Genomic DNA, 13,636 nt, shown 5'->3' with positions numbered 1-13,636 from the left:
TCAGCTTCCCTTCTCAGAGTGCTTGATACTAAACTCCGGGATGCAGGGGGGAGCCTGGGCCTGCTCAGGTTTCATAGCCGGGGACTCTCATGGATTTAGCCAGCTAAGCCCGGCTGCCCGCCTCACCCAAGGTACAGCCAGAGGGAGGTGGCACTGCTGCCAGCCCAGCCCCATAGAGCAGTGGGGTGAGCGTTGCCCCTGCTAGTGTGAGAGCTCCAGGTTCAAAACCTGCTTTGATCCAGTATGGAGCAAGGAGTTGAATCCTTACCTTGCACTGTTTCTAATCCAGTGGTTCTCCGCCTGCTTAGACTCAAGCCATCCCTCATTAGACTCCAGCTCCCCCTTGGAAAACCTTAGCTTTCTCTTGTTTTTTGACAGTGGGAAAAATAATAAAGCAGTTCTGTTGCAAAGAACTCAGAAAGCCCACAGCAGGTCACAATGGTGTTGGCATGGTGGATTCCTATTGGAAATCTCTGATTTATCTTGTGAATCACACCTAGCATTACATGGCATCCCATGGCACCCTTAAAAGTGTCTCTTAGCACCCCAGAGTGTTATAGCACCCTGATTGAGACTGACTGCCCTGTGCTGTGGGTGCTAGCATATGCTGCGATGGTGCACGTGCAATCTCTCCTGTTGAAGCTGTTCCATTTTGTATCAAATAAAATGTTCACTGAGAAGGTGGAGGGAGGGGAGAGAGAGATGTTTTTAAAACTTCATTATAAAATTATTAAAATTATCCAAGGTTGTATGGATCAGCTGAACGGGAAGAGGGCATATGCAAGGGCAGGGTGCGTGGAAGCCAGTTTTCCCAGACTTGTTTTGCCTGGGGTGGGCTTTCCATCGACTTACATTTAAAAATATTTTCTTCAGTGGTTTGCACTGGCCAGGCAGCCCCAGGCATTGCTACCAGGACAACTTGCACTGGTCAGGTTATATAGCTAGTGCCTTAAGAGATACAGATACACGCTGAAATCATTCAAGAAAAAATGGCCTTTACACATCAAAAAGGATGATGTGGGGGTGTGGCAGAAGAGTACTTAAGGTGGCTAATTGCGTCTCCTGAGATGTGAGTTCAAGCCCCGCTCTGGAGTCATGCTGCAGGCTGTGGAGTTATAGACACAGGTTACTAACACTTATGTGCTATAACCACATTAGCCTTAGGTGGACCCTTGGCTTGACAGTATTAGTAGCATTTTATCCAGTGACCATTTACTGCTTACTGCTCAGTGAGTGTAAGTGCTGAGCAGGAGGATGTAATCAGTGAAAACATTATTACAGATTTGTGGCACAGCTAGGAAACAAATTGAAAATCCCTTCTCCATCCTTCTTTTTCTGTATGTGCCTTTGTAGTATCAGGGAGCAGAAGCATTGGGAGCAGAAGCCAGGACTCCCTGCCCCTTAGGAGAGTACCCCGCGCACTGGGCTGCACCCAGGCTGTATGCAACTTGCTTGCTCTCCTAATCCTAGGGATCCTTCATTCCTTCTGCTCAGCGGGCCAGCCTCGACCAGCCAAATGGAGTGTGCCCTCAGCCCTACCTAAACTGTGGCCTGGAGGGTAGGATACTTCCTGAGGAAGTGGAAGGTACATGTTCAAGCCCCTTCTGAGTGAAGGGAACTAGCATCCAACCCTCCCATTTCCTAGGGAAGTTCCCTAAACTTCAGGTTGCTGGCAAAAGATGGGTGAGTTGCTTCCTCAGGATGGATCACAGTTAGCCACTTAATCACATAAGTACAACATGGGTACCTTAGTAGTAAAATAGCATCTGGGCTTGTAAGCATATTTATATGGAGTGGTGCAGCAACATACTACATGCAAAGCTACTCAGGCTAGGTAGGGAATCCGAATGACTGCAGTAGCGCGGCATTGTGCTTGGGATAATATGTCCCGCATTTCAGCAGGGCTGATTAACCTTGGTGGAGTGCCAAGCTAACATAGCTGTATTGCTTCTGGTACCTGAGCTAGGTCATGGAGAGATACTTTACCTGCCTCTCAATGGCATATAGTTATACCTTGTGTTTCTCAACTTGCTAGAATGGTTGCTCTATATAGAGAGCTAATTTTGATAGCTATGATAGCGTAGGGTTCATTAGGAAACAAATATAAACTATTGCACACATGCACGCGCACACACACACATATATATACACACACAAATAAAATTATAAAATATAAAATATATACAAATATGTAATACACATATATAATAAAATATGTGCATATATACACACACATATATATAAGGTTTCTGCTTTTCACTCACACACACACACACACACATGCATGCACACCCTTATATATATATATATATATAAGGTGGTGTTTTTTTTCAGCTAGCTTTTATGACAAAAAAAAAATGGGCATTATATTATATGCCATGGGGAAGAGTTGGATATTCAGAAAGAATGGGGGTTGACATGCAAAATAAGAAAGTCTGTTTAGAGTGAGACAAGCAACCTTTACAATATTATTTAACTAGTAACTCACGTTTCTCAGGATAAAAAAAATATAGGGATTGAACAATGAGAAATATAGAAATCAATGCATGGGGCACTCATGACAGTTGTCAGATTGTACTTGAAATACAAGTAGTCAAAATAATTGGCTATTTATTAACAAAAGGTCCTGTGGGAATATTTCTGGGATTTTGAAGTCAGAATAGTGACACTAAAAAAAAAAAGTAGCCGCCTATTATTTTCATCTCCCAAGTTTAATGTAAGTCCTCACATTTTGGCACCTACAAGAGGAATTTGCACAATGATATTAGATGTTTGGCCATTCCTGCACTTTTCAGGACTGGACATGTAGAAAGAAGTGTTTGCAGGGGCCCGCAGGGCGATGGTTCTTGCCAACGAGGCCTGGATTGGCTTTATCTCACTAGTAGCAAACAGAGGACTCGGATGGTAGGAGGTAGGGAGGGAAGAATAGGACAAAGGTACCACTAGGTTCTGGGCTGAGGAGAAGTCCTGGGCCAGCAGGAGAAAAGGATCATTGATTTTTTTTTCCTAGCTGTTTGATCAACTAATTATGATCAAAATGAGATTTAAAAAAACCACAAAACTAAGCTATTATGAGTCTTAAATGTGTATAGCTAGAGATGCAAATATTTGTGTGTTTCTGTAGCTGATCAAAATTATGAACAGAAAGCAGAATACACTGAAAGTTTTTGACCGTGAGAAAATTGTCTATTTTTTAATAGTTATTGCTTAAGGGCTCCTGATACAGTTAGTGCACTGATTTCTAGGCATGTCTGCTTGGCGGGGTAGGATTTTTCCAGCAGTTGGCAGACTGGTTGATATAAAGAAATTCTAATGTGTAAAGATCTGCAGCTCACATAAATCTTTACTGAAATGCAATAGGAAAACTTGATACATAGGGGTGTTTTGTGTGTCAGATATGAATTTACAGCTGCATTTTATAGCCCTGGTAATGTAGGAGAAAATTGGGGTCAGGTTGGAAAATAAGATGGGAGAGAGTCAAGACAGTAATAGGAAACGAATAGCAGTTCCTCTGTATAAGTGGAACCTCCATTTGAGCAGCCAAAAAGAAGCGCGTGAAGCGTGTATTTCTGCGTACAACAAAAGTAGACTTTTCAACCCTCTGTGATCACAGCATTAGTAGAGAAATTGAGGATGTTAAATCACCCAACGTCCCCAAAGGCACAATTTTTTGTATTCTCCTGATTTTTCATCTCTTGAGGCTGGTGTTACTACCCTTACCGGGTCATGGGTACAAAGCTGTTGAGAACAACTCACTGGAAAAAACAAGAGCCCCCAATTAGAGAATTGATTCCAAAAAGTATGGCAAAGTGTTATGAAAAAAAAGTTTCATTCGCGTGTCATAATGGTTATAACAATCACAACCACAATGTCTGGAAAATACAGATGTTACTTCCAGCAGCAGCATATAATCTATTTTTTTAAAATATCCTACCATCCTGGTTTAAGTAGCTGAGGACCATATTTTCACGTGTTAAACTCTGCTAAGCTTTCATTTATGGCTAATTGGAGCTTAAGGTGTTGGTCACCTCAGAAAGCGAAATACCAGGGTCCAGATTCACAAAAGCACTTAGGTGCCAGAAATGGGACACAGCAGGATTTAGGTGTCTAAGGCCGCGTCTACGTGAGACGCTGACTGCGCAGTTGTTACTTGCATACCCAAGTACTAAATGACGACGCAGTAATCGGTGTTACTTCTCAGTAGCATCCCCACACGGCTTCTCGGTGACGCTGACTGCACAGTGCTCATTACTACTGCGCAATAGCGTCCCATCACAGTTCGTGCCATGCGACGCCACTGCATCTCGTGTAGACGCGGCCTAAGTCCAAAAGTCCTGAATTCCTTAGGCCCGTGGGTTCCCAAGCACATCAAGTTCTGCTTCTTTGCATGTCCAGACCTGCTGCCACGTTGTCAGGGCTGAGCAGCATGGCCCTAGCTTACATGTAAATTCAGTTGTGATTCACAAACTAAGCATTCTCCTGCCAAGTCCAATGATGATCCTGATCCACTGGGTATGCGCTGGGCATGTACACCCATTTGGCCTACACACCCACGGGAATGAACGTGTATAAAGCAACAGCTGCGGATACAACACAATATTCAATGGGTAGGCCATTCACCTCGCATGCAGGAAACCTGGGTTCAATACCCAGGGGATGAGTAAATGTGACTCCCTAGTTCAGTAGCTGGGACACAGCTGAGAGCTGTGTATTTTATCTAATGAATGTATAATATATTATCGAGACAGCCCTTGGAGCAGAAAGCAGGACCCAGATCTGCACTCTCCCAAGTGAATGCCTTTGTCACTGGAATGATTGCACATGATACCTCACCTCTTTTACTCTTGTTGCACAGGAGGAGAATAAAGATCTTATACGCAGCTCCAGAGGAAAACAATATGGCTCTTCTGACCAGCTCTCTCAAGCTGACACTCCAGGGAGAAGGCCAGCCTCCAAGACAGATCTGCAACAGGATGCAGATCTTCAAGCACAGACAGGCAGTAAGACAGAGGAACAGGTAAGTGAAGCCAAAGGCCACTCTGAAGAAAATTCAATAAATAGATCAGAAGGCCAGCCAGTCTGATAGTCAGTGTAACACAGGCCTTGCATCAATTCTTGTTTGACCTGTGGCATAGTATAAAAAAAAAAGGTCTTAATATGAAATGAAGAATCCATCACAACCATCATTGGTAAGTTGTTTTGGTGATCAGTTATCCTCACCTTTGCAAAATGTGCATTTTATTTCTGATTTTAAATTGTAGAATTTCACCTTCTACTACTGAGTAGGTGTGATATCTTTTATTAGACCAACTGAGTAGTTGGAAAATTTCTTAGCAGGCTTTTGGGCGCAGTCACCCTGTTTCCGGCATAGTGAGACTCTGCTGGGCTGAGACTAAGGAATGAGAGAAGCTAAATGTGTAGCAGGATGTCAGTGAGAATGTAAATAGGTAGTAATTAGAAAGACAAAAGCTAAAGCAGAGAGGTAAAGAAGTGAGGGGAGGGGGAAGGGAACAGGGGAAAACAAGGCTAAAGGGAGATATTACAGTGCTAGAATACAAGGTGGAAAAGACATACAAAAAACTCGAACTCTTGGTTCCAAAATAATACCTTTTATTAGACCAACTGGAAAATGGCAAGAAAATTGTCCTTTTCTGCAAGCTTTCGGGATCAAAATCCCTTCGTCAGGCTCTGGGAAAAGTATAGATGGTACAAGATGGTAAGAAGTCCCATAGGTGGAAAAGAGGCTGTCATTGAAAAGAAAATAGTTGGAGATCAGGAAAACAGGCATGAGAGAAGCTCAAAGTGTGAGAGGATGTAGTGAAAATATAAATAGGTAGAAGGAGAATAAAGCAGGGGAGGCAAAGAAAGGCGGGGGGGAAGGCCAGAGGGAAACATCACAGAGATAATACAGGTTAAGAAAGAGGCTCTCAAAGAAGGCGGAGATAGGAAATCAGGGAGACAAAGGGCAGAAAAGTAGGGGAGGGAAGGCATAAAAAGGTGGGGGAAAAGGAGAATGTAAGAGGTCAGGTCAGGCAGGTAGGTACCTGGTGAATCAGATGTTAGGCAGGTTGTCATGTGTCATGAAACCAGTGTCTATATTGAGTCCATGATGTTTAGTATCCAGTGGGTTTATGAAGTGAAGTCTGTAGGCTCGTCTGTGAAAGGTGTTTTGAAAGTTCCCTTTGAGGATTAGAAGTGAGAGATCGGGGAGGGAGCGATTGCCCTCTGAGAAGTGTGCACCCACAGGTAGGTAGTTGGGTGTTCTTGTCTTTGATAGATTTTCGGTGTGCGTTCATTCTGGTGCGCAGTTGTTGTTGGGCTTTAGAAATGATGTGGACAGATTGGAGAGAGTCCAGTGGAGGGCAGCAAACATGGTTAGGGGGCTGTGGAACATGATTTAGGAGAGGCTGAGGCAGCCAGGCTTATTTAGTTTGGGGAAGAGAAGATAGGGGATTTAATAGCAGCCTTCAGCTGTTTGAATCGTGGATCCGAAGAAGATGGAGCTGGGCTGTTCTCAGCGGTGGCAGATGACAGAACAAGGAGCAATGGGCTCAAGGTGCAGCAAGGGAAGTTTAGGTTGGATATTAGGAAAAACTTTTTCGCTGGGCGGGTAGTAAAACACTGGAGTTACCCAGAGAAGTGGTGGAACCTCCATCCTTGGAGATTTTTAAGACCCTGCTAGACAAAGCCCTGGCTGGGATGATATATCTGGGGATGGTCCTGCTTTGAGCAGGGGGTTGGACTAGATGACCCCCTTCCACTCCTCCAATTTGTCTAGGTCACTCTGAATCCTAGCCCTACCCTTCAGCCGTATTTACTATTCCCCACATCTTGGTGTCGTCCACAAACTTGCTGAGGGTTCACTCCATCCCATCTTCCATATCGTTAATGAAAATATTGAATAAAACCGGCCCCAGGGACCAACCCTTGGGGACTCCACTTGTTACCAGCTGCCAACTAGACATCAAGCCATTGATCACTACCCGTTGAGCCTGAGGATTCAGCCAGTTTTTTATCTATCTTGCAGTCCATCCCTTTGGAGAACAGGTCCCAGTGCTGTTCCTCACAGATTGGCTTACGGATCTATCCTGTTTAACATTTATTAATGATGACGTTGGTACTGGAGTTAGATGTGTCCTCATGAAATCTGCAGATGACACTAAACTAGTGTTTGGAGAAGAGGATTATTATACAAAAAGATTTAGCTAATCCTTGTGATATTAAGCATAGGATACTGAATGAAGTTTAATGGTATAAAGTGTGCAGTCATGTACTTAAGAAACCAATAAAAAGGATTTTATTAATAAGTTGGGCATACGTGGCCTGCTGACATGTGAGGAAGAGAGTGACCTTGGTGACTGGTTGATCATAGGATGACCATTAGCTTGCCAGTATGATACAGCTGTGAAAAAGTCTAATGCCATATTAGGATGTATTAAGTAAAGTATATTCAGTATAGATGAGAAGATCCCAGTATCATTGTACCAAGGCATTTGTGAGACTCCATTTATAATAGTGTATGTCAGAGGTAGGCAGTTATTTGGGCTGGAGGGCCACGTAGGTAGTTTTGATGAGCTGTTGCAGTAGGGGCGCAAGGTGGGAGCAGGGTTGGGTTAGAAGAAGAGCGCTAGCCGGAGGAATGACATTTGAATGGTCTTCCAAGCAAAGTCATGCCAGGGGCAAAAACCCTGCATTAGTTTAAGATTGGACTGGCTAAGTTTATGGAAGGGATAGAAGGCGAAGACGGGGGGTGTGTGTGTGTGTGTGTGTGTGTGTGTGTGTGTGTGCATGCGTGCGTGTGTATGCACACACACACCTCAGGCTTTTGCTGGCTGCCACTGGGGCAAGGAAGAATTTTTTTTTTCCACCTCATCAATGTTACTGGTTTCTGGGGGCTTTTTTTTCCCCTATGTGCCTCTATGGCATTAGGATGTTGCCGCAGCTAAAGCTAGTACCCCCCCTACCCTGCTGCCAGACTTACCTGCAGGAGCTGCTCCGCAGGCTGCCTGGTGTCCATGTGCGTGTGTACGTGTGCACACGCACACGGCACCCCCTGCCTGGCCACCCTCCTCCCACTCCCCCAGCCCCTTGCAGGCTGCAGCTCTGCCAGCCTGCAAGGGGAAACCCACCATTCCCTATGTTTTTCTCCTTTAAAGGAGAAAATCTGGGCTTTTCTGCTTAAAATGAGAAAAATCCAGGTTTTACCACATTTTTCTGTGAGGAATGGAAAACCCGGATGATTACCTGTGAATGTAGAGGCTGGACAGCCCCTTTGAGGCCTGTGCTTTCAGTCCCACTGAACCGTCCAAACGGTTTAGTCTGGCAGGCTGGGGCTGCTGGCACTCGTTTCTCTTTGGTTGGGGGTTGCATTTATCTTTGAATTCTGCCAAACAGTTTTTGTCGGTGTCGGGAGCTGCAGCTGCCGAGGGTTTTCTTACGGCACTTTGCTCTCTACTCAGCGAGCTGCCACGGGATTTCCCCAGGACTGGCTGAGCACCTCCTGACCAAGCTTGAGTTCGCTGGCTAGACGCGGGTAGAGCGGTGACCTGTCTGACGCTCGACTCTTGTCCCTGCAGCACGCGTCTGCATGAGCACTTAGAAACGCGGAGTGTAAAGCGTCTGTCACAAGCTCAATCAGTGCAGGTTGTTGGCAAATTAAGCACGCTCTTGATTCTACTCCGAAACACAAGTCTCAAATGGCACGGTCGCTGTTTCCATCTGATTCGACCAGTCTTCAAGCAAAAACGTTCTGTACCTGCCAGCGCCCCAAGCTCAGCATAGGGTCCAAAGGGGAAACCGGGTCCTTCTCATCCCATGCATCGCAGCCGGCCCCCGCAGCTCTGCAGGCCAACACATGCCCTCAGCGTCAGGCGAGTGGTAATGGAAATGCTCGGTTGGCAGGCGGGCCGGCTGCCCGCGTACTGCTGAGGGCTCTGCCGCGTCCCCGTGTTGGTGCTGACGCATTCCTTGGGCACACATAGAAATGGCTTGTTTCAGTGGCCCACAGCAGTTTTCCGACTGTCAAATCTGACTTGCCTGCACCCCCCCCAGCTCCTTTGACCAGTGCGTAGGCTGAGACATTTTCATTTCCCAGAGAGGGGAATGGAAAAGACTGAGAAAATGTGGTGGTTTTGGCTGCGATGTTTGTGCATACTGTTGCTTGGGGTGGGGGGAGGTAGCCCTCTGACCTGCCTAGTCGGTGACACTGGGGTTCTCTCTTGTAGGGTATTTCTCGCTCCTGCCGGATGACCTCTAGGAGATGAACTTCATTTCTTTCCACCAAACAACCACTCCATTTCGTGGGGCAAGAAACAGGATGTTACCAGCTGCATGGATGTCATTCCTGGCCTGTAAACTCCTCACTGTGAGCCTGGAACCTGTTTTCTAATGTGATTTGTGTAGGACAGAAGTTTTACCAGCGAAATTTCCTCTGCTGCCAGGGAGGATGCTACAGAGACTTCACTCAGGGGAATCCCACTTTGTCTCTGTGCCCAAGACTGGAATTGTCTCTGTGGGACTACAGCCCTGTCTCCATAGGGGAACCCTTTTGGGTGTATAACCATTGCTTCTACACCAAGCTGTGGTACTTGCAGGAACTCAAGCAAACTCTCCTTAACCACTTTTATTTAGAAAAAGATGCCAGAGCCACCCTAGCAACCATGATGTAGCTGCTCTTCACAGCAGGGCAACACATCTGGATTTCTACAAGAAATCTCAGCTTCCTCCAGGTGTGGAAGAGTTGGAGTTTGCATTATTCGTGATCTGCCTTTGCTATTGCTCCACCTCTCCAAGGACAGATTACAGTGAAGCCAAGACATGAGACTGGGCTACAGTCAGACCTTGCACCAGAAAAGCATGTGAGCTCCCAACCCTCTTAATTGATATTTAGAAGGAAGCACTTTTCCCCAGATCACATCACTCAAATGTTGTAAACTGCTGTGCTGGGCAGGAGCAAGAAGAATATTGCTTAAATGTAGCTTCTTCCCGATCCCTCCCGCACCTGCTGCGACAGTCACTGCATAACTCAAGATCCACATTTCATTGGCCAGGTTTTACAATATGGGACTATTTGTTTGAGCCAAACAAGACAGCAATACTCATCCCAATGCAATGTTATGCTGGGTTGGACCTGGGTGCCTTTTGGCCAGAGCTCTGTGTTCTCCCACCCCCAAGAGTCACCAGCTCTGCCTCCCAGCTTCAGCTCCTGAACACTGCATTTAACATCCTACCCTCAGGGGGCTACACAACCCCCTCACCACCCCTCCCAAAGCTGGTTTTTTTCCTTCGAAAAGGTGAGTGAAATGCACAGCGGAGCTGAATCCTGTGCTCAACTTGGATCCATAATGCTCAGGCTGCTTTGGGGCAAACCTGTGCCCCTCCCCACAACCCCTCTCCCATGTCTCTCTGTGGCCTATGCCTTCAGCGGGGCAGGGAAGAGGAAGGTACTGCACTGGTCGGGGGTAGGAGCACAAAGTCCATCAAAGCCCAGCCACCACAAACTTCCTCCAGGACTGTGCTAATGATGGGGCCTGTGCAAAGCTGCCAGCTCAACAAGGAGCAAGCATCTCTCCTGCAAAGCCCTGTTGCCTGCAGCTGTGCAGTCTGGTTCTGCTTGTTCTGGGGAAAGTGATAGATGGGGACTCATAGGTTGGCCTATGGGAACAGGAGAGCTACCCCTTCTCCCCATCCCCATACCTGTCCCAACACTTCTTTTTGCCTGTCAGGCATAGCTGCTGCCCCTGTACAAGGTCACCTGAGGGTCCTGCAGCCTCGGGGTATCAAGACATAGCGGGGGAAGGAACAATAGGACAAAACCCATCCCTTCTGGATCCACCCAATTGCCATGCACTGTCCTAGGAGACATGAAGTAGCTTGGTCTGGTGGCAGCCAGATACGGTTTAGTCTTCCTCTGAGCCCACAGCCTAGCATGTCCGGCACTGTCGCCTCTCACCCAGCACAGGAACATTCCTGATGATTTTCTCCTTAGCACCGTAGTGGGGAAGGCATGCTTGTCTTCTTGCCCCTGTTCAGCCTGGCCCAATAAGGATGGCAGGGCCTACTTTCAAAAGGGGTCTGAGCTGCATGTCATTGCGGCCAGGGGAGGAGGGTGATCTGCTACAAACTTTGGCTAAGTAACTTAAGGCTTTCCTGTGACAGGGGTGTAGGTCGTAGCCGTGTTGGTCTAAGGACATAGGCAGACCAGGTTCTTTGGGTGAAACTGGTATCTTTTATTAGACCAACTTAAATAGTTGAAAAAAAATTTTTTTTAGCAAGCGTTTGGATTTAAAAACTCTTCATCAGGCTGAGGAATCCTCTGTGGTCTGTGTGGGCTCCTCCTGGATGGCATGAATAGTAAAGCTTGGCACATGGGGCGGTTTAGCTCTCAGATACAGGCCTGTCTACCACAGGGCCCAGCAGCTGTTCGACTACCTCCTTCACCTCCTGTAGTTTACCTGCTGCTTACCAGTAAGATTGCATCCCCTTGCATCTCACACCACTCCCACAGGGCTAGTGGGGATGGGCTCTCAACATAGGCTGACACAGATCTTACTTGGCAGTTCCCAGGTGGTGGGCTCTGGGCTCTCGCCTCCCAGCTACATAGCTGTGGCTTGATTGTAAGGAATTATTTTAACATCAGCAGTGGTGCCATCTGCAGCAGCTGAATGAATGCCTTACTAAGCTATCAGCCACACTGGAGCTCCTGACCCATCTCTCTCTCTGCAGGCAGGACCTTCCCTGTTTGATGCAACAGCTGCTGAGCGTTTTTACTGTAAATGCTCAGGGCTAGATCTTCAAAAGCTGCTGGGCACCTTTTAGTGTCCGATTCCACCTTTGTACATGCCATTGATGTTCTCCCCACCTGGCTGCTGCCTAACCCCCAAAAGTGTCTATATTTTTGGTGACCTAGGCAATGCTTTCTAAGCGTTGATGCTGCACAGCGAAGGCTGTGTAGAGCACTAGCAGAAGCCGAAGACAGTATAGTTCAATGTTAGGTGACTTGATAGCGGCCTACAAGTATGTCAGAGGTGAACGCCAGGATCTAGGGGAGCAGCTCTTCAGGAAGGCACTTCACGGGGGGATGAGGATCAATGAGCATAAGCTAATAGAGGACAAATTCAGGCTAGATGTAAAGAAAGGACTTTTTTCTCTTTAAGGGTCACCAGAATCTGGGACACACTCCCAGCAGAAGTGGTGTGATCACCCTCCTTGGAGGTGTTGTAGATGGGGCTGGACAGGTACCTCATTGAGCTCACCTGAGCCCAGTAACTTCCTGCCCATAGCAGGGGACTGGACTTGATGATCTTACAGGTCCCTTCCAGTTCTGTGGTTATTCCCTCTCTATCTTGCCAGTGGGACCCAATGCCAGCTGAATGCTCTAAGCATGACAAACTGCAGGGTACCAAAATCTGGAAGGACAGTATAGCACTTGCCCAAAATACAACCAGAAAAGGAAGTAAAGATGTGTGACAGTAGTGAGTTGAACCCTCATCTCCCATGTCCTGAGTGAGCCTGTAGCTCACTCCATGAATATACAAGTACGGGCTCCTCAGCTCAGAACACGGTATGGCTGGACCTTCGGCTGCTTCCCTGTGACATGGCAAACTTGGGTTTAACCAAATCAGGCAAGGAGGAATAAGAACCTGGCTGTCCGTGTATGCCCAGTGAAGACTAGCTGGGTATCTGTATTCTCGTGTTACATCAAGAAATGAACATGAGCTCCCCAAGCAGCTGACTCCTGATTTCAGGAGGGGTTCCTGGCTGAGGAGCTTGAGCAGGGCTGGCACTTGTTTGGCTACAGCAATGTGTTGCCTGGTGCTTCTGGCTGAAGACAAAGTTAGATACCTGCACGCCCCACAGTGCATTTCTAAGGATCACTTCCTTAGGCACCTACCTCTTCTTGCATAGTTTATGGGGAGCCTGGAGTTTAATTTTGGATTCAGGCATCCAATAGTTGGCTGCTAGGGCACCTAGGGGATGGTCCCTGAACACAGAAAGCCTCGCATCCCTTTGAAGATCCAGCCTTCTGCTATGTTGCCATTCCCACAGGAAAGGAGTGGAATCAGTCCCGTAGCTACTGAGTGGCTTTCACCTGCTAGCAGGTTATTGGGATGGGTCTGTACTCGTGGCACAAAGGTCAGACTGAGCAGAGCCCTTGAACTGTCATTCCACGTCTTCCTGTTTAGGGCCAAGTACCTAAACACAGGCTCCCTGGCTCTTTTCACTCCCTTCTTCCTTTCCAGCAGTCTGAGCCTAGTATACCAGTATCACAGCTCTTCCCAAGAGAATTCATTTCATTCCTTACTGGGGAAGCTTGGACTTTGTAGTCACCAGGCTCTGCTTGTGTACAGCCTCACACAAGCTTATCTTCATTGCCCAGGCCCAACAGCCTCCCAGCACACCCCAAACATATCTGATGTTAGGAAGTAAAACAGTGCAAGCCCCCAGAGCAAATGCAGCGAGCCTATTTGTTACTCAAAAGAGTGTCTCAGTTGTTACTGGAACCCGTTCATAGCCAGCATCAGCAGCCTTTCAGCTGTACACCTGAGAGGACCAAGAGTACTGATGTCCTCCCCAAACACAACAGGGGCTTCCCACAAAAAAAACCTGTAGAAGCCCACACAGTGGAGTTGCAGCT

At 47.0% G+C, this 13,636-nt stretch overlaps 1 protein-coding gene across 4 annotated transcripts in view; it reads left to right on the top strand.

Moving 5' to 3' along the window:
- The window catches only part of LUZP1 (leucine zipper protein 1), a 78,368-nt gene extending 64,738 nt beyond the window's left edge, over positions 1-13,630 (top strand). For all 4 annotated transcript variants that reach the window (XM_025215597.1, XM_025215595.1, XM_014524740.2 and 1 more), the window contains exons 3-4: positions 4,856-5,017; positions 9,225-13,630. In XM_025215597.1, the coding sequence (XP_025071382.1) occupies positions 4,856-5,017; positions 9,225-9,263 (201 nt within the window). In that variant the 3' untranslated portion in view covers positions 9,264-13,630. The remainder of the gene's footprint in view (positions 1-4,855; positions 5,018-9,224) is intronic.
- The last annotated feature ends 6 nt before the right edge of the window (positions 13,631-13,636 follow it).

Source organism: Alligator sinensis, unplaced genomic scaffold (genome assembly GCF_000455745.1).
Source record: "Alligator sinensis unplaced genomic scaffold, ASM45574v1 scaffold800_1, whole genome shotgun sequence".
NCBI classification, from domain to species: Eukaryota; Metazoa; Chordata; order Crocodylia; family Alligatoridae; genus Alligator; species Alligator sinensis.
The sequence above is the reverse complement of the archived record's forward strand: the minus strand, read 5'-3'. Positions and strand labels throughout refer to the sequence as shown.